This window comes from Zea mays, chromosome 2 (genome assembly GCF_902167145.1).
Source record: "Zea mays cultivar B73 chromosome 2, Zm-B73-REFERENCE-NAM-5.0, whole genome shotgun sequence".
In the NCBI taxonomy this organism is placed as follows: domain Eukaryota; kingdom Viridiplantae; phylum Streptophyta; class Magnoliopsida; order Poales; family Poaceae; genus Zea; species Zea mays.
Window position 1 is genome coordinate 34898135 of NC_050097.1, and position 18755 is coordinate 34916889.

Genomic DNA, 18755 nt, shown 5'->3' on the forward strand with positions numbered 1-18755 from the left:
ACAGTAGAAACGGTGGGCTGACTGGAGGATTCAGATAACCCAACAGCATGGCTAGCAACATTACCTCGCGAACGCTATGATTTTGCTTCCATCAACAGTGTACTATGACCATTTCCTGTTTCTACAACAAGGCTGAGGGTGGCACTTGTGGATTCTTCATGCTTCACAAATTTGTCAACGTTGGTCAGTATGGAACAACAGGCATGCTCATATCACGGGAAGTATCAGGTAAAGTTTCAGCTGGTATTGGGGCATCAATTACTGCTACATTAGACTCATTATGGATACTACTATTTGCAAAGATGTCAGAATTCAAATCAAACCCAATTTTACGAGCACCTTGGGGTGCACTGCCGGTCTTTTCAGATTCAGCACAAACTAATCCCTAAAAGCCTAACCACTTAAATTGAACAATGCATGACATGGTATAAGATAATATAAGTATGAGTAAGGAAGAAAAATACCAAATTTGAGAATTAACACTATTAGCCTACCATTTTATTTCAGTTGGATCTAATAGAATGGTTTTTTATAAAGTGGTGAAGCTGATGTGTTTCCTAATGAAAGTTATGACAGTCAATGTGTTGTAGCTACTTGGCGGTTCCCTTAGGTTGCCAAATCAACATCATCTAAACTTGGTATGAAAATATTTGTTTTCACATGTTCAGTTTAATGTATAACATAATGGCAGGTGATAAGCCAATACAAAAATTCCACATAAATAAGGAAGTGGTAAAACATAAAATCGCATAGAGAAATTGTTTCTATATATAGTGTAATACTCTAGTTATTCTGCTATGGCAAGATCATATTGTTGAAGAACAATATGTTTTAAACATATACCAAAGTGAAAGCAGTAGGCTTTCCACGGAAGAGAACACTAACAGACACATAAAAGCTAGGGTAACATGTGCAAAGTTCGTTGTTCCATATGGAAGAAGAAATTTGATAGATTAGATCCCTGTCATGTTGCTAACTTAATTTTTCTCATCACTTCAGGTACAATACCCGTATATGCATCCACACCCTTACTGCTTGAAATATCAGATATATGAATTGTACTAACTCTTCTATTCCTCTATCTGCTTGTCAATAATAATACACAAGGTTGAATTCATTTTGTCGATGGGATACCAATAGTAACACAGAGAACAGAGGTACTGTTGCCGAAGTCTTCATCCCAGGCCACGCAAACAACTTTTTCATTCGCATATACGTCACCAGGAATCCTGAATGGCCACCTAATGCGCTGTCACGGCATGCTGCTATCAACTTGTTTTGGGGAGTAACATTGTGCCCAATCCATATAGGATTTTTATAGCGCAGAACACCGTCCACCAAAGAGAAGCTAGGAACCGATGAAGGGGCGAGCAGCAAATGAGCCTTGAGACGAGCAGCAAAATCATCCTGATCATAGCCAGACTCCACCTCTAGCAACCAGTGTGGTGTTGCTGAAGAAATTGCAGCACAAGACACATCATGAGAAGGTTCACAGAAGAGTGCGTCGGCCACCCGATTGTCTGTTCCATGCTTGTACACAATACGGTAATTGAGGCCCAACAACATGGAAAACACCCGCTGCTGCCAAGCAGTATGAAGGCGTTGTTTCGACAATTGTACCAAACTACGTTGGTCGGTATGGATGATGAATTCCTTGAGCTGAAGATATGCACGCCACTGAGACAAAGCCATAAGGATTGTAAAGATCCTCTCGCACCAAGGTTGAAGTAGTAGAAATGGAGGCACTGCACTATTACCCTAGGCGGCTCGATTATTGGAGCCAAATCTGAAAATTATAGCCATCGTCTTTAAACCTATCCAAAGTAGAGTTCAGATGGTTAATATCTTGCGCATTGAAATAAACAAGCAGTGATACACAGTAATCCAAACAACATCATTACCATTTGGTTTGTGTCTCGTCGAAGATGAGGAGGGATCGTCGTCGTCGAGGGCGAGGTTGCAGAGGCGATGGACGATGTGGTCGATGGACTTGGTCGGGGACGGGATGGGGGCCAGAGCTGCTGTAGGATGGGAGGGGTCGAGGTCGTAGGGCACCCACCTCTGTAGCCACGAAACGTCGGTCTTGGGGGCCGCGCGATTGCGCGTCGGTGCGTCGGGGGGGGGGGGGCAAGCTCGGGAGAGTAGGCGTGATGTGCGCAGGGGGAAGCGGCGTCGGGTCCGGCAATCCGGTCTGTCCTCCTCTTGGCCCCATCCTCCTCACCCTCACCGCGCCCACCGGCTCGTCGTCTCTCTCCCACAGGAGGACGACATCGTCGAATCCGGCTGCCGTGAACTGGCGGTCGGCCCGCGCCCAACCGTGGTCGAGCAGGTCGCCAAGGCGTTCGGTGCCGTGGTGGTGTGGGGGGGTAACAGACGTGGCAGCGGAGGTGGAGGCGGAGGGGTCGTCGTCGTCTTCGTCTATGGGGCAACGCGCAGCGGGGGTGGAGGGCGGGTGCTGGGGGCGCACGACTGCTGCTGCTGCGGGCGTATAGTGGCTTGCGGGGGTTTGGGGCGGCGGGCGAGGTTTGCGGCAGGTCGCGGCACGCGCGCGGGTTGTTTGCGGAGCGGTCGCGACGGTCGGGCGTTCGCGCCTTGCGGCGGGCAGTTGGCGGAGGGCGAGGGTCGCGACGTACGGGTCACGGCAGGCGGTTGGCGGAGGGCGGGGGTCGCGGCAGGATCGGGCGGGCAGTTGTTAGGCGGGGGCAGTCTACAGTCTAGTCTTAGGACCTGTTTGGTTCGTGGCTAACTGTGCCACACTTTATCTAAGGTTAGTCGTTCAAATTTAAGAACTAACCTTAGGTAGAAAAGTTAGGCAAAGTGGCAAGTTAGGCAGTGAACCAAACATGCCCTTAATAGTTAGTAGTCGAGCAGGTCGCCAAGGCGTTCGGTGCCGTGGTGGGGGGTAACGGACATGGCAGCGGAGGTGGAGGCGGAGGGGTCGTCGTCGTCTTCGTCTATGGGGCAACGCGCAGCGGGGGTGGAGCGCGGGTGCTGGGGGCGCACGACTGCTGCTGCTGCGGGCGTATAGTGGCTTGCAGGGGTTTGGGGCGGCGGGCGGGGTTTGCGGCAGGTCGCGGCACGCGCGCGGGCTGTTTGCGGAGCGGTCGCGGCGGTCGGGCGTTCGCGCCTTGCGGCGGGCGAGGGTCGCGGCAGGCGGTTGGTGGAGGGTGGGGGTCGCGGCGGGATCGGGCGGGCAGTCGTTAGGCGGGGGCAGTCTACAGTCCAGTTTTAATAATTAGTACAGATTATTTAGCTATCAGTTAATTTACTAAAATAAGCTAATAGTTGCACTCTGTTTGAATGTCTTAATCTAATTTTAGCAATCAGCTCTAGTACATTTAAACAACTCTTAATTACTTCTTTTTGCGCCATAGAGTTGTCTTTTACGCCGCGGATGCCTCTCCCTGCTCTGTTCTAGTGTTCTTCCTTTTGTCCGAATAGTCAAAGCTCAAACCAAGCAATAGCAGTCCTTGCTCCTCCAACTTCCCTCCTGGCTTCTGCCCCTTTGTCTGCGCTCCTCACGCCGCCCCCCGCCCCAGCCTCACACCCGCATTCCCCAGATCTCCATGGACTCGACCCCTCCCACGGACCCGGCGGCCTCCTGCTTGGCCTCCGCCTCTGCGGCGGTGGCATCGGGGGACGTCGCCGCGATGCTGCCGGACTCGCCGCCGCGGCGTGGGGCGGGCCACCGCCGCGCACAGTCGGAGATCCTCCTCGGCGGCGCCGCGCTCCCCGACGACCTCACCTTCGACGCGGACCTCGGCGTTGTCGGGGAGGCCTGCGTGGCCGGCGACGAGGATGAGGAGGATGACGACGACGACGAGGAAGGGGTCGGCGGCGCTGGCGGCAGCCGGATGTTCGAGATGTTCCTCGAGAACGGTGGCAAGCTCCCAGGACCGCCGGAGCCGTCGGCGCATCCGCATTCGACGCCGCCGCGGCCACGGCACCATCACAGCATGTCTATGGATGGGTCCACGTCTTTGTTTGGTTCCGCCGCCGCCGGGACGCCTGGGAGGTCGGGCGCTGATGCCAAGAAGGCTATTTCCGACGCTAAGCTCGCCGAGCTCGCGCTTGTTGACCCCAAACGTGCCAAGAGGTGAGAATTTAACAACCTGTGGAGGAGAGCTTCCCTTGTTGTATTTGTGACTATGGTTTATGTGCCGTCTGTCACCTTTGTAGTACTTCCGGTTGATAATAGCAGCTGGGCGAATATGATATTGATTGTGTAGGCGTTTGACAAGGACTGATCACCCGAGGATACTGGTGTTTCTATTTTTTAAAGAGCGCATCTTCATGAAAACGAGTCACCGGAACATAGTGTGAAAAAGAAAAAAGCTATAGAATCTAGACCATAGATTAAATTGAGGCCTACTAGAACTTTTGGCTTAATTGTGATCCAGTAGAATATAAACTATTTATATCATAAATGAAAGATAATCTTGGTTCATCATTGCACCACTGATGGGCAAAAATTGTAATAGTCCTCTATGTTGTGCTCTTCATACATGTGCAGTTGACATGCTGAGAATTTAATTGAGCACTTAAATTTCCAGTGCTATGAATGGCCCTTGTAATTTGGTCTGCTAGTTAAGTGGATATTTTTATACCACTATACCAGAGTGTCAGACCATGTCATGTCACTGTCATTAGGCCTTCATTTTCTATCTTGTGTGAAGGCACTGGGAGTGTATATTCTAAAATATATGGGAATGATCATGTAATGGGCCTGTTTGTTTCGGCTTCTGGTAGCTTCTGGCCACCAAAAGCTGCTGCGGACTGCCAAACTCTCAGCTTTTCAGCCAGCTTCTATAAAATTCGTTGGGGCAAAAACCATCCAAAATCAACATAAACACATAATCGGTTGAGTCATTGTAATAGTAGGAATCCATCACTTTCTAGATCATGAGCCCTATGAACAACTTTATCTTCCTCCACACGTAATTGTAATAATACTCAGATTCTCCCCACAGCCAGATTCTCCCCACAGCCAGATTTTCAGAAAAGCTGGTCAGAAAAAAGCTGAACCAAACAAGTTCAATGTATCACTGTAATTTAGCACTGATGATTCCGAACATATGCCTATTTAGGTTAGTACTGTCACTATATAACACTTTCTATTTGAATAATATATTTTAACAGATGTTTTTAGTCAAATGTCTATTACATGTCGATGTCCAAATGAACTTGTATTTGGAGCAGGTGCAATGGCACTTTGTCAGCTGTAATTTATAACAAACTTATGTTACATGTAACTTAGTATATACAAATCATGTGAATTTTGTAGATTATTTTACTTTATGAGTGGTTGAATGATAACTCATCTCAGCAGTCTAGATGTGTGTTTTGGTTATGGTAACTAGATCACTTGATCCGGTGACCAAGTAATTACTTTCATGGCACATTTTAGGATTTTGGCAAACCGCCAGTCAGCTGCTAGGTCGAAAGAAAGAAAGATGCGCTACATTGCGGAGCTTGAAAGGAAAGTACAGACTCTCCAATTAGAAGCAACTACACTATCAGCTCAGCTGGCCATGTTGCAGGTTCTTCATTTGTACAGTTGTACTTAACTTTTCTTGAATTTTTAAGTGTGGAGACATGTTAGATAATTGTCTATATTATAATCTGCAATTTGGTCACTACTCAGAGTCAGAATTTTTTCATAATTTCATGAACATTCTACAAAGATTTTGAATATATAGGCAGTTTGATACTATTACTTTTTTTCACGAAAATGCAGGACACATGTATTGTTTTTGCAATCTTTTGAGCATTTATTAATAGTTCTACATTAGATATTTGTGGCTTTGTTTCTCCAATCCTACAGTAACAAGCATAAGCTTCCTTATGTGTCTTTACATGGGTATTAGTTTTCCAGGCTTGACTATAATATTATATGTCTTTTTTAGAAAAAAAATATCATGCTTTACTCCTGAAGCTTGTTCTGCAAATAATCATTAGGTGTGCTTTGCTTTCTGTTTGGCAACTCTTATCCGACTGTTATGGGTGTCAAAGCCCATGGCCAGCCAGCAGCCCAAGAGGATGGCAACATGCCCTACAGTCGCTACCAGCCTCCACGCTGCTACAAGGAGGATTACCCTGCTGTTACAAGCTTGTCGTCCAAACCAAGCCATTGTTTATTTAGAAAGATCATATCTATAAAATCTCATTTATAGTTTCCTTCAGCGTTGTTTGGCAGAGTTCTAGCTCCTGAAAAATCGTGGGTTTCTTGGAGCTGGGTATTCCTAACTCTGGAAATCTATGGATTTAGAGGATATACCTGAGTTGATTTGTTAAGCTGCTTTCTTTCTAATCTAGACAAAATGTATAGTCTCAAGCACTGTTCTTCAGGCGTCGCCTAGGCGTCCAGGTGGAGGTCCAACGCCTAGGCGCCTTGCCCGCCTACCTTGCCTAGGCGTCGAGGCGGTGGTCCAACGCCTTGTCTCGCCTTACCGCTTTAAAAACCATGGTCTTAAGAATCCCGATTTTAGCATACAAACTCCAGATCAGAGATGGAGCTCAGAACTTGAACTGCAAGGGTCAAGGAACCTCCATTTGTATAAATTGAGATTTGAGAAGATGTATCATGGTTGGAAACATAGAAGCAAAGCTCTAATAACCTTCTGTTTTTCAGCCTTCCCCTCCTTTTGCTGCCCTTCTCCATAGCCACCAGTCACATCATCCATCTCATCATGCTTATACCACCTCAATCTACATGTAGAACATAGATGGCACTTATGTGGTTTTAGGTTTTCAGAATACATGTTTCTCCTTTTCCTACAACTTTATAATCGATTATCTGTATGATGCAGCGAGATACGACTGGTATGACAAGTGAGAATAGTGATCTGAAGATACGTGTGCAGACAATGGAGCAGCAGGTTCAGCTGCAGGACGGTAAGGTTTTTTATATAGTTTAATTTGCGTTCAAAGTGAATAGGTTGAAGTTTTAGAAATGAAACAGCACATTTGTGTACTGTATATTCGATGATCCCCCCCCCCCCCAATAAAAAAGAGTAATTAACGAAATTTGTAGTTGAAAGGATTGAACTGAAGTTGTTGATTTGACTATACTATTAAATAAAGGAATATGTGAAACATGGTAAACATTCATTTAAGAATATTTAGCATTTGTTCATTGTAATTTGAGACTTGTAATAAAATGAACTCTTGTAAGTTGTTCTGGCTTTTTTAGATATATAGCTTTTGGTATGCATCAAAATATACATTATGTCTAGATTCATTAATAAAAGCTACTTATTTAGAAAAACTAGAATGACTTACAATTCCAAATAGAGAGAGAGTAGTAATTTAGATCATTTTGGCTATGTTTTGGGAAGTTACCACAAAAGCTTATCCCCAGAGATCACCTTTCCATGTCTAGTATCGTAGTAAGTTTAGTAACAAGTCCTTGTCTACCTGCAGCTCTGAACGACAGGCTAAGAGACGAGATTCAGCAGCTGAAGGTTGCAACAGGACAGGTAAACGCCAGCATTGGAAAAACAGGAAACTCTGGTATGTCATCATTTGGAGGTAATCCACAAAGTTACCAGCGTAGCCATATACAGTCTCTTCTGGCTGCTCAGCACCTGCAGCGGCTCCGGATCCACTCCCAACATCAGCAACAGCAGACGCATTTTCAGCAGCAGCAGCAGCCGCAGCCGCAGCTGCTGCTGCAGGAGGCGCATCCATTTCCGGTGGACCTAAAGATGAGAGGATTTTCTCTGTCATCACATGCTCAGAACGCAGGTGCATCAGACAGCCATGCTGCCAAGAGCGAACCCTGAGATTTAGCATGTATTCATGTGGGTTGTTAGAAATAATAATGTCGCTCTGTTAGCGTGGTGTCTAGGTGAACTTCAATTTGTTTGAGGTGCTTAGATTTTGTGCAGCCTGGAGCTCCCATTTGGTTGTAAGCTTCAGTGCTGACTGACCGGTCATTTACCTTGCCTAATGCTTGTACCTGGGTCCTGGCCATGACTTTGTGCCTGGAGGATGGAGCCGTTCGCGCATCTGTGCAAGAGCAGAATGACAATTGTTCTTTGGTTCTTTGCAATAGTTCAACCTTGAGAACCTAAAACCACGTGTTGACCACTGAAAATGACAGTGCGGACCCGGCCGGGGTCCACGGTGGCGGCGTGGATCGTTTGTACGTGTGCAGAATCAGTTACCAGCTGTTTGATGGCTGGGCACGCCAAGCCAGCCTCGCCTGAGACTGGGCGGCTGGGAACGCCAGTTTTGGCCGGATGCAAGCAAATGCCTTTTAAAATAGATGATCTTGCATCCCTTCATACATGTCGTGTTTTCGGCGTGCGAGTAACCAAACACATACTCGAACAAATTCAAATGCATGCGATAGCTCATGATAAAATAGTGCAGGTAACAATTATACCTCCGGATTTCTTAGGGTTTATTCAGTTAGCTCTCAATCCATGTGGATTGGATGAGTTTGAATCTTAAGTAAGTCAAACTTTTTTTAAATTTTTTTCAATTTCATCCAATCGATATGTAATAGAAATAACCAAACAAGGCTTTACGGGATTTTGTTAGCAAAATCCACGGGATAAGCTCGGGGTTGCACAAAGTCAATACATACGATAGCTCATGATAAGATAGTACAGGTAACCAATCATACCTTTGGATTTCTTACGGGATTTTGTTAGCAAAATCATGGGATAAGCTCGGGGACTGATTTGTAACAGCTACAGACCTCTTTTTTATATAGATGAAGGGTAATGACCCATCGAAGCCTTCACAATTAATCCAATAAAACCTATTATTCGTATTTACCTTATTTGCACCGTTTTTTCAATTCCTTAGGAGTAGGAGTAATTTAGACTTAGTCTAGCTCTACTATTAGTCTTCCCCGACCTATTACTTCACCTCTCTTTGGTTTGGTGTCATCTAGAGACGTCTTATGTGGTCTGTCGACCCTAAAACAACCACTGGATCTCTTCCTCCCGACGGAGTCCCTTCCGGGAGACGAGATGATTCAGGTTCTTCGCGGAGAAAAAGTCCATCTACGCGCGCGCGGACCGTCCGCCCCCAGACGTGGACCGTCCGAAAGCGTGCAAGTGCGTTGAGAAATCCGCTACTACGTCGAGATTCCGAACCGTCTGATCTAAGACCACGGACCGTCAGCGCTTTCAAAGAGAGCATCGTTAGGCGGTTCACATCTAGTATTTGGTGCCAGATCGGCGTCAAGACCACGTGTCTGTTAACCGAGAATCCAAGCTCGAGATGAACCTTAGCGCAAGGTCTATAAGCCCCCAGCTTCAGCAAAAAAAAATGGCATGGACGAAAACGTTGCTGTCCGCTTGACCCGTAAACAGCTAAACATGATGGTCTGGACCACCTTAGCCTGTTGCTGGTGCTAGCTGTCTGGTTCAAATTGTGGCCTAAGCTGCGCACTCCGTTGGGGTTACTTGGGGTCAGAATTGTGGTGATGGCGACAACGTCTGCGAGTCGTGGTGACTGGTGAGGTGTCGCCGGATCCTAGTCACCACCATCCGAAGACGATGATCCTCGATAAGCATTACTAGCTGATTCGATGCGACTCTGAAGGCGATGAGCCTCGACAAGCACGGGCTGATTCGATGTGACTCGTCGGCAACTTTTGCACCCGGCGTCGGCGTGCGCTCAACCGCTGAGCACGGCCATTCAGCCGCGCGTCCTCGCCGTGCGTGCGGACGTGCCGGCCGGCCATGGACTCAGCCCGCGGGCCGCGGCTGTCGGCTGGGGCCTGGCTGCTGCTGGGGTTCCGGACGTGCGCGCCGCGTGGCGCTTCGGCCGCGGCTGTCCAGATGCCCCCGCGGAGTCCCGGACGACAGCGAAATTCCGCGGACCGCACTGGTTCCCTTCCCCGCATCCAACTTCGCCTGCCTTCGTTGAGACACAACACAACACTTGGGCGTGCGTCCGACCGCCGCATCACGGTATGGAATGTCGCCGCGCCGGGCGCCCCCAGCGGCGAATCCGGGTTTGATACTTCCATCTGTGGTCGGTGCTGGTACGCACCACACCACAGCATCCTGGTTGGTGCTGTTCTGAAACGACGCATAAAGATCATTGATCAATGCACGGTGGAGACAAAAGAAGAAGAAAAGGGCGAAGAACATGCTATCGTCCAAAAAGGGTACAACACAACACGACCACGTACCAATCAATGTACAAATTTATGAATCAGAGCGTCCAGCTAGCCTAGAAACAGCAGACCGTCCCCTTCCTCACATCCTATACCTAAAAAAAAAAACATTTTTTTTTTAATTAGCCAACCAAAGCACGCCCTCCTCGAACCAATAATGCACTGTCCAGCTGCGAGCTACGGAACAACAAGAATGGTGTGTGTGTGCGCGCGCGCGCGCTCGGCGCTCGTGTGTCTGTCACGTCCCAGCTGGCCGTGGAACGCTCAGTTTAACGACACCAAACTTCGCCGTCAGCTGTTGGGACCGAACTGTGACTCTTACGTGTCGCTAGCTCATCAGTCGTCGTCGGCGTAGCAGCGCTTCATCTCGAAGGCGGCGACGGCGAGCACCCAGACGGCGACGAACACGCCGTAGGAGACGATGTAGGCGCTGGTCTCCTGCGCGATGGAGAGGCCCAGGAAGATGTTGCCGATGGCCAGCAGGATCGCCGCGCGCCCGATGTTGTGGTGGTACCAGTTCCAGAACCGCCGCACCTTGGACGTCTTGTCCGGCCGCGCCAGGATCGCCATCACCTGGCGGAAGACCAAAGCACGCATCAGCATCAGCCATAAGCACGCACGGAAAGGCAACAATATAGACGCTCACTCCACTAGTTCATCTGAAAAAAATGGACTTTTTACGACGCTCGGCCCTTCGTTAGGGACTTTTTACTCCACTGGTAGTACTGCGGTTTCCCTAGGTTCAATGTTAACTTGAGTGATCGACAGCTTTCACATGCACACTTGAGTTGTCGAGTTGTTGAGCCATACTTCCGTTGGCGACCGAAGCTTCCAAGCATAAAAACTACTCCAGCCGCTTTCTCGGAACCCGTCACCTGCCAGCTCAAGAACGTGCAGAGGCTACGCCGCGCATTGTCTGTCTAGCCTCTGCTGTCAACAAAAATGGAACCCTCTATATTCTGGTTGCAGGCTTCTCGCTTTCACGGGGCATGTGAGTGACTCAAGACGTCCTCTCTTCTTCAGTGCTATAGTGTACTTAATCACGGTCAACCACTACAAACAAACACCCGTAAAACTACGCTGCTTTATCCAGCCTGGCCATCGCGGCAGATCTATATATTCCAATCTACAGCGTACGCATGTGCCGAGCAAACCGAAAGTGGATACCAATACAAATTATCAATGATCTGTATTCAATTTCCCCCGTGTTATCTACGAGTAACTCAGACAATTTTCTATATTTTTTTCTTTGCCTAAAAAAAAGCGTACCTGAAGAGACGCCATGGCCAAGATGGCGATGCCGAGCGCCTTGTGCACGTCCACGTTCCTGAGCCCGTCCTCGCTGAGGCGGAAGCCGAGGACGATGCCCGCGATGCCGACGGCGTAGCCAGCCACCTGGATGGCCATGTGGGTGTAGAACCAGCACGGGTCCAGCTGCCGGAAGTAGCGCGCGGTGATCATGCCGATGGGCATCAGCACGCCCCACCCCATCATGCCCAGCAGCCCGTGCTTCCTCTCCGGCGGGAACGCGGCGTCGCCGGACCCGGCGACGTTGTACGACAGCCCTGCGCACACGCACGCATTTGTCGATTCGACACACACACACACCGGGGGTGGAGAAAAAAAAATGTAAAAACCGCGTGGATTAATTCGGGGGCCGGGGGCCGGGGACGTACCGGAGGTGTAGTTGAAGGAGCGGGAGGCCATGTTCTGGTGCGCCGGCAGCCGCAGCGAGTCGGACTGCGGCAGGCTGCCGTCCGGCCCGACGGCGTAGATCAGGTACGGCTGCGGGTAGTCGGTGCTGAGCTGGAAGGCGAGGTAGAGGCGGCCGGAGCGCGAGGCGACGGCGGTCCTGTTCCTGACGAGCTTGAGGAGGCCCCTGTTGGGGGCGCACTCCTCGGGGCTCTTCCCGCCGAGGTAGTACTGCTTGACGGTGCCCCTGCCGTTGGCCGCCCACCCGACGACGGCGCTGCTCCCCACCATGGCGCCCTTGCCCGAGAAGCCGACCGCCACGTACGAGCCCCTGTCCGGCGCCGAGAGGATGAAGCTCCACTCGCTGGGCCCCGTGTTCTTGTACTGGCGACCGGCACGGACGATGCGTGGTTCGGGTCAGATCGGGGTTATTGATTGACTAAGTAGCCCACGGTGGGCAGTGAGTGCAATGGTAGTGGGATCTAGTCTAGAACGTATGTGAAAAAAGGAAGGAGATGGATCACAGAAATGCTCCAGCAGCAGGCATACCCTGAGGACGAAGTCCTGCTGCTTCCAGGCGGCGGTGCAGCGGAAGGACGTGGAGTCGAAGGGCACGAGGCTGGCGACCGCGACCTTGGCCCTGGCGCACGAGTCCGCCGCCGACTCCTGGTGGCTCAGCGCGACGCAGAACCCGAGAAGGCAGAGCAGCAGCACCAGCAGGCGCACGGAGCGCGTCCCGGAAGAAGCCGCCATTGCCCGTGCGCTGCTCGCTCCCTGTTCCTGCGCTGCCCTTCCTGCCTCGGGCTGTGTGGCCTTGCTGGATTTGGCAGGCGCCGGGACAAGATTGGTGCGTCGAAGCGAAGGGAAGGGATGGATGGCCACTGGCCAGGCGCGGGCGGGGCCGGGGCCTAGGGGACAGTTTGGCAGGCCACACGGTGGGTGAGTGCCGCCCGTTAATCGATTCGCGTAGGAGAGTATGCTGCTACTTGCTACTGCTACTGTCCTCGGAAGCGTCTGTGCGTGTGCGTGTGTGTATATATGTATCACAATGTGGAAGTGTGCTCTGGTTGGTGGTGATGCTCCGTGTTCTGTTCACCTGGAGAGCGCACATGGCGGCAATCAACGAATTGCCGGTTCTAATCGTGACGGCCTTCAACTTGGTATAGAAAACGAGGTCCTCTCGTGCTCTTTTTACCCAGACACAGTAAGTAATACAGGAGTATGCTCCCCAACTTGCTGCGGTTACCGGTACGGCACAGTAGCAAACCAAGCATGACACCTGCGTCCGGATCCAGCCAGGAAGAAGCCGTTGCGTGAGAGTGCACACTAGAACCAATCGGGATCCCATCCGGTCCAACACAACACCGCATAACATGTCGCTTGTCCCGTAGGGGGCGGACCGGCGGACCTGGCCGCAGGGCATCAAAGAGCAGCGGTGGTTCTCCGCCGAGGCTTGAGCTGCCGAACAGACGGAAAGGGGCGGAAAAGGCCGGCGGTGGGGCAGGTCCCCAGCGGTGAGAGAGAGAGGATTTGGATGGGAAAGGCTGGCCCCAGATGATTATTGCGCGCTGGAACAGCTCACGGTTTAGCTGCACGGATTAAAGGAAGATGCGGGCTCACATGCGCCCTGCCCCGGATCAATCCATTGGTTTTCCAGGGGTGCGCGTCCCTGTCTGGGCCAGCACCCGTCACCCGGTGTACACTACACACACAGTTTACTCGGAGTTGAAGGCTGACTTTGATCTACCACTAATAAGGGTTATTTGGTGAACATAGAATTGAAGGGGTCCATAGAGAGAAATCCACTCGCTATTTGAAATTCAATAGCAAGAGGATTTCTCCGCATGAATTCTCTCCAATTCAGGCCTTGTTCGGTTAATCCCGTTACTTATGGATTTGACTGGATTAGAAAAAATTGTGAAGAAATTTAACTTGCTTGGTATTTAAACCCACCCAATCCCACTCAATCCACATGGATTGAGAGCTAACCGAACAAGCCCTCGCTGGTCACCAAATTAGCTCTAAAAGATCGTTGTGCCATTAGGTCGGTTGGACATTTTTTTTACTTGTTTCTTTTTTAAAAGTTAAGTTCATAATAATAAAGATTAATTGGGCTTATATGCTCTTCCGTGCCCCTATTGATAAAAATCAAATGTCGGTTTTCAAACAATGAGTGAGAAGGTTAAGGATTAGTTGGTTCTAAGTTTCAACCAAATTGTTGAATACTTAGAAACTTTATTTTTTTCCTCTTTAACCTTATTATAAAAGCGACCTTCCACACCTACCCTTTCGCACATGAGGGTGGAAGTGGTGGATGGTAACAGTGGAAGGTGTTTTTTTTACAAAATATACGAAGCAATAAAGGATGTTAGATATGTGATCGATGATCGTGATGCACCATGTGCCCCAAAGATTCATGTGTACCTAATATGTTTTCAAGTCTACTAGGTGAGGGAAAAAACTGACAAAGCTGTAATAAAAAAAAGGCTTTCTGCATTTAACTTAGTACAACAAGAGCATGTCTCATGGACAATTGAAATATTCCTGTGATTCCTGCTAGCAGTTTCCAGAGTGTGTCTCAGCAACCTCAAAGCAAGAGTTCTGACATGAGATGAAACTATGTTATTCGTGCACACCTATGTGAGAACTTGTAACACCTGCAAATGAATGTTACAATAGGAATGACTAGATGCCTCTTTAACTGCCATCATTCTGTAAGTGTAAGCACTTTTGCAAGAGCATGTGCCATAGAAAATAACAACAATTCGAACAAGACTTGAAAATGCTTGTTGGTGGTAAAAGAGAATTTACCATTTTATTTCCATCTCACTTTTTTTTCTTAGTTTTGGGAGACAAAGGTTATAGAAACCTTTTGGGGGAGAATTTGGAAGTCAGATTGTAGAAACGACGATCGTGTGCATCTGTTTTCAAATTGGACCACCAAGTATTATCATATATACCATTTGTAGCCCCTTGAACTCCTCATTCATCATAAAGTGCCATGATCTTGACACGGAAGTGGAAAGATACACTATAAAAGTTGTAATGGGAGCGCTTGGGTAGCGTAGCGTAGCGTTTCAGCTTGACGTCATACCGGAGCGGAGCATCATGTCGCGAGCTGTTTCTAGTGGAAAAAACTAGGTCCTGAGCAGTTTTCACGGCCTGATGGCCATCCACTACTTGCGCGGGCTGACATTTGGGTCATTAATTAAATTAAACTATTATGGCACTTGAACCATATAGTGGGGTGGGGGATTATGAACTCTGGACTTTAGATCGATGAAATTTGCCTAGATGGCACTGGACGCCTTCAGTTTATTTTCTTCTCCTTACCTCGTGGCTGGCTGGAGTGGACGAGACTGCGTTCCCACGTCGTTGTAGAATCCATGGACATTCTTGGAGATCCTGTTGATTATACGATCGAGACCGGGCTCAGTCGTTGAACCGCAGGCAGGACGCGCATGTTACTCCGTGCTGCTGCATGCTTGCCCGTAGTAGTAGTACGTCGCAATTTGATCTACTAGTCAATCAACAACCCGATTTCCCGGATCAGTAGTAATCCGTCATCTAGAAGCTGTCGTCGTCTCAGCGTTTTTTTCCCTCTCTCTCCTTCCTGTCCTTTAATTCTGCAGGACGCAGAAAACTGTGGCTCTGATCATCTGATGCATCTCGCTAAAGCTCACCCATCATGTAACCAAAAGCATCACATGAACGCTCTGTCTAAAGTGGAGATCACATGCGTGGTAAGATAGGCGGGGGGGGGGGGGGGGGGGGGGGGGGGCGGACAACCTGTTCCGATCGTGTGAGTGCGATCTGCGGAAGCGAGGAGCTAAGCTGGCGAAAAGAAAGGGGAAAAAAAGCCTGAAAGACCGCAGGAAAACCACCATGGCGAGCACGAGCATGCAGAGAAAGGCAGATCACCGATGGAGCTGAAAGAAAGAAAGAAACGACCACAGATCACCGCTTCGGTAGCGTCCGACTGCCTTTTTCTGCCACCCTTCGCCTACCTCCGGCCTCCGGGGTCGTTGCATGCAGTGAACGACGCGGCAACGCTGAAGAGAAAGAAGGCGCAGAACGATTTTACCCGTATCGCAGTACAGCACGGAGGCCTAACGCCTAACCCATCCACCTGTCCAGGCTCGTCAAAGTGAAACACCATCGACGCCAATGCAAAATGCTGCTCGCCATTCATCAACTGACGCCACGTTACAAATGAGGAGACGGAGGCGTACGCTCGCATAGTCGCATGCCCGGCGCGGTACCGGCACCGGCACCGCTGCCAGACGTCCGCGAGCGCATGTGACGTGACGACGTCTCGGCACCGCACCAACCGCTACATGCCGCGGTGCGCGTGAGCTGGAATACGATATTCTCCAACCCAGCGCGGCCCAGCGGCGTTGCTTGGCTCGGCTTGGCGACTAGGCCACGAGTTAGGTGGCCGCTCCTGCGTGCATGGTTTCTTTTCTTAATTACCCCCGGCCCATGTGGTTCAGGTCCAGCGACCACTACTAGCAGGTCCATTTGTCTGTCAGTCGATTGGGAGTCCGTCCGGGCGTGGTAGCCTAGCTGGAGTATCTAGGTTTCTCTCATTCTCTGGAAGAAAGCGTTCCGGCTAAGGCCCTGTTTGGTTGTTCCGGATTGGAGCCCCAGATTAATTCCTAGCCGGATTACTTCTCTAATTTATATAGATTTTGATGAGCTGGAATGAATCCTGGCCTATTCCGGTACAACCGAACAAGCCCTAAGCTGAAAAGCTGTTTGTTTCTGCTTTGCGCCGACAAGAAAATAAAAAATCTACGGTTAGTGAAAGAAGAGGGCAGAACACATGTGGCATGGGGACATTCCTACATACATACCAATACACACGCGCTATACCCAAGTGTGCAATGTCCAGGCTTCACCCATTGGAGAATCCGATAAGGCTAGACTTTCGCGTGTCCATTTCACCTCCGAACTGCTGCCCCATTCTATTTCTCCTATTCTATCTTGTTTCTCCGAATCCTATATACAACAACAGATTGAAGTAAGGCACTGAGACAATTATTACACGTGAGCATTGTGAACTACAGATATATATACTCAAACGAGATACGGCATAAGGATCAACTTCAGAGAAACCAAATGAAAAAAAAACAGGTAACATCTAAGCATCGAGGTTGATGAGATTGAAAATAGAGTGTACAGGTAGCTACGTGCTACTCCCTCTGTTTCAAACTGCTATCTTTATGAATAACACCTGGCTTTGGGCTAAAGAGCATAGTTCCTGCTACTATTCAGAAGCTAAGTTTTCGTTCCTTCGATTTCCAGAAAAAAAAATAATATATTCCTCCTACCCTGACTTAACAAATCCAAGGAAAAAGAAGAAATCAACTGACCTCTAACTCTGTTCCCAGCCTTTTATCCTTCTGTTTCTCTGAATCCTATAAACAGGATCAAACTGAACAAAAGGTCCAACTATATTTCTTATACAGGCACTGAAAATTCTAGGTGTACTGAAAGGAAACATGGTAGTAAGAGCAGATTCACAGAAAACAATGAAGAACAGTGCGTGGTTGACCTGATCTGATGGGAGACGGTGCTGAGTAAACTAAATGCTACAATAACAGACACAATCCAAAAATTAGTACTCCACTTGTAGAATGCTCAGCTGATGGTTGAAAAGAGCCTAGAACAATTCTGCAAGAAAGCAAACGCAGTACTTTCTTTACAAATTACTTTGATAAGCAAGTTGGAACTACTTTCTTCTGTTATATCGTCACATGTACATCATTTGCACAATCAATTCAGAGAAAAAAGGGTAAAATGTAGTAAGTTTATGGATCAAATATAAACTATACAAATATCTCATGCAGCAGCAAATCCTTTAGTTCTTTCAGGAATGCGATTTGACAGTGAAACATTGCACAGCTGATTCAATGGCATTTGAGCTCAATCCGATCATAAAATGCATTACTGCAACAACTGCCGTTGAATCCAGGTTCAACCGTAACACAGCAGAGCTGTGGGAAGTGGTTTGTATAGGTTCTCTAATCATCACTAGAATTTGGGGGGGAAACCCTAGCCCAGGCTGAGGTAAACTGCGGTGGCCACGCTAGCGGCGCAGACGGCGACGATCCTCCCGACCACCGGGGGAGCGGCTCGAGCCACCATGCCTATCCCGACGATCCCGGCCGCGGCTGCGGGCGCGCGGAGGAGGTCCGCAGCTCCGGCCAGCACGGCCTCCCTGAACAGCTCGACGGCAAACTCCCGGAACTGGAGTCGCGAGAGCTCTGCCTCGTCCTCTAGCCCAGCGGCGCGGAGCGCGGCGTCGACTCGGACGCGGGGCGGCGGCGAGGGCACCCAGCGCCGGACCAGCGGGACGGACGCGCTGAGCTCCGAGTGAAGGTGTGCGGCGGCGTCGGCGAGCTGGTACCGGCGGACGCCCGGGAAGCGGCGCTGCGCGTCGGCGAGGCACCGGTCGAAGGCGGCGTCGCAGGCGGCGGCGAACAACGGCGCGCGGCGCAGCGCAGCGTCCACGCGCTTGGAGGGGCTGATGCCCATCTGCGTGCGCCCGCGCGGAGCCGCGGAGTAGACTCTGCACGAGTATCACTCGCACAACAGAATCCCGTGCAGATTTTGATGGGAACGACGCCGAATCAAAATTTCATTTTACACTAGGAGTTCAGGTTAAAAAAAAAACAAACTAGCTTCTCATGGCTCCATTTTCATTTACCACCATAACTATTCTAAAATAATTGTCAGCTGCTCGGCTTCTCTCCACCATGCTCTTTTACCAAAATCAATCCATTACACCTCAAGAAGCTAGAGCTAGAAAAAAGAGAGTGAAAACGGTCCAATGTGCTAGATTTCCATGGGGCTCGCGTGGCTACTACAACTACCCCCTCCAACCTATTTTAGAATCCCAAAAATATTCGATATTGTA

At 49.4% G+C, this 18755-nt stretch overlaps 3 protein-coding genes across 9 annotated transcripts; 1 reads left to right on the forward strand and 2 right to left on the reverse strand.

Annotated features, from left to right (window-relative positions):
- The first annotated feature begins 3469 nt into the window (after positions 1-3469).
- Positions 3470-8046, forward strand: LOC100382174 (uncharacterized). The gene is made up of 4 exons (NM_001366775.1): positions 3470-4096; positions 5408-5540; positions 6810-6894; positions 7423-8046. Exons 1-4 carry the CDS (start codon positions 3567-3569, stop codon positions 7782-7784), a joined length of 1110 nt encoding a protein of 369 aa, NP_001353704.1. The 5' UTR covers positions 3470-3566; the 3' UTR covers positions 7785-8046.
- Positions 8047-9214: 1168 nt separating this feature from the next.
- Positions 9215-13055, reverse strand: LOC100282143 (dopamine beta-monooxygenase). 7 transcript variants are annotated; one of them, XR_002266954.1, is made up of 6 exons: positions 12383-13055; positions 11818-12217; positions 11411-11706; positions 10464-10714; positions 10157-10236; positions 9215-10038 (listed from the first exon to the last, which is right to left on the reverse strand). XR_002266954.1 is itself a non-coding variant. In XM_020547721.1 (5 exons), exons 1-4 carry the CDS (start codon positions 12584-12586, stop codon positions 10478-10480), a joined length of 1137 nt encoding a protein of 378 aa, XP_020403310.1. In that variant the 5' UTR covers positions 12587-13055; the 3' UTR covers positions 9215-10038; positions 10464-10477. The 7 variants fall into 7 exon arrangements, 4 of the variants coding, with proteins under 4 accessions (XP_020403310.1, XP_020403309.1, NP_001148527.2 ...); XR_002266953.1 differs by having other exon boundaries at positions 9215-10043; XM_020547721.1 differs by lacking the exon at positions 10157-10236.
- A 4499-nt stretch (positions 13056-17554) lies between these two features.
- LOC100277129 (uncharacterized) lies at positions 17555-18453 on the reverse strand. Its single transcript, NM_001150785.2, has one exon. The coding sequence runs from the start codon at positions 18371-18373 to the stop codon at positions 17891-17893; it is 483 nt and encodes a 160-aa protein (NP_001144257.2). The 5' UTR covers positions 18374-18453; the 3' UTR covers positions 17555-17890.
- Positions 18454-18755: the final 302 nt, after the last annotated feature.

What these genes read in the sequence shown, in the direction of transcription:
- LOC100277129 (NM_001150785.2), bottom strand. Translation starts at nt 18,373, where the DNA reads ATGGGCATCAGCCCCTCCAAGCGCGTGGACGCTGCGCTGCGCCGCGCG.
- LOC100282143 (XM_020547721.1), bottom strand. Translation starts at nt 12,586, where the DNA reads ATGGCGGCTTCTTCCGGGACGCGCTCCGTGCGCCTGCTGGTGCTGCTG. An exon ending in CTCCTTCAACTACACCTCCG is followed by an intron (nt 11,707 to 11,817) that starts GTACGTCCCCGG and finishes GCGTGTGCGCAG; the next exon opens with GGCTGTCGTACAACGTCGCC. An exon ending in TGGCCATGGCGTCTCTTCAG is followed by an intron (nt 10,715 to 11,410) that starts GTACGCTTTTTT and finishes GTCTTCCGCCAG; the next exon opens with GTGATGGCGATCCTGGCGCG.
- LOC100382174 (NM_001366775.1), top strand. Translation starts at nt 3,567, where the DNA reads ATGGACTCGACCCCTCCCACGGACCCGGCGGCCTCCTGCTTGGCCTCC. An exon ending in GACCCCAAACGTGCCAAGAG is followed by an intron (nt 4,097 to 5,407) that starts GTGAGAATTTAA and finishes GGCACATTTTAG; the next exon opens with GATTTTGGCAAACCGCCAGT. An exon ending in GCAGGTTCAGCTGCAGGACG is followed by an intron (nt 6,895 to 7,422) that starts GTAAGGTTTTTT and finishes GTCTACCTGCAG; the next exon opens with CTCTGAACGACAGGCTAAGA.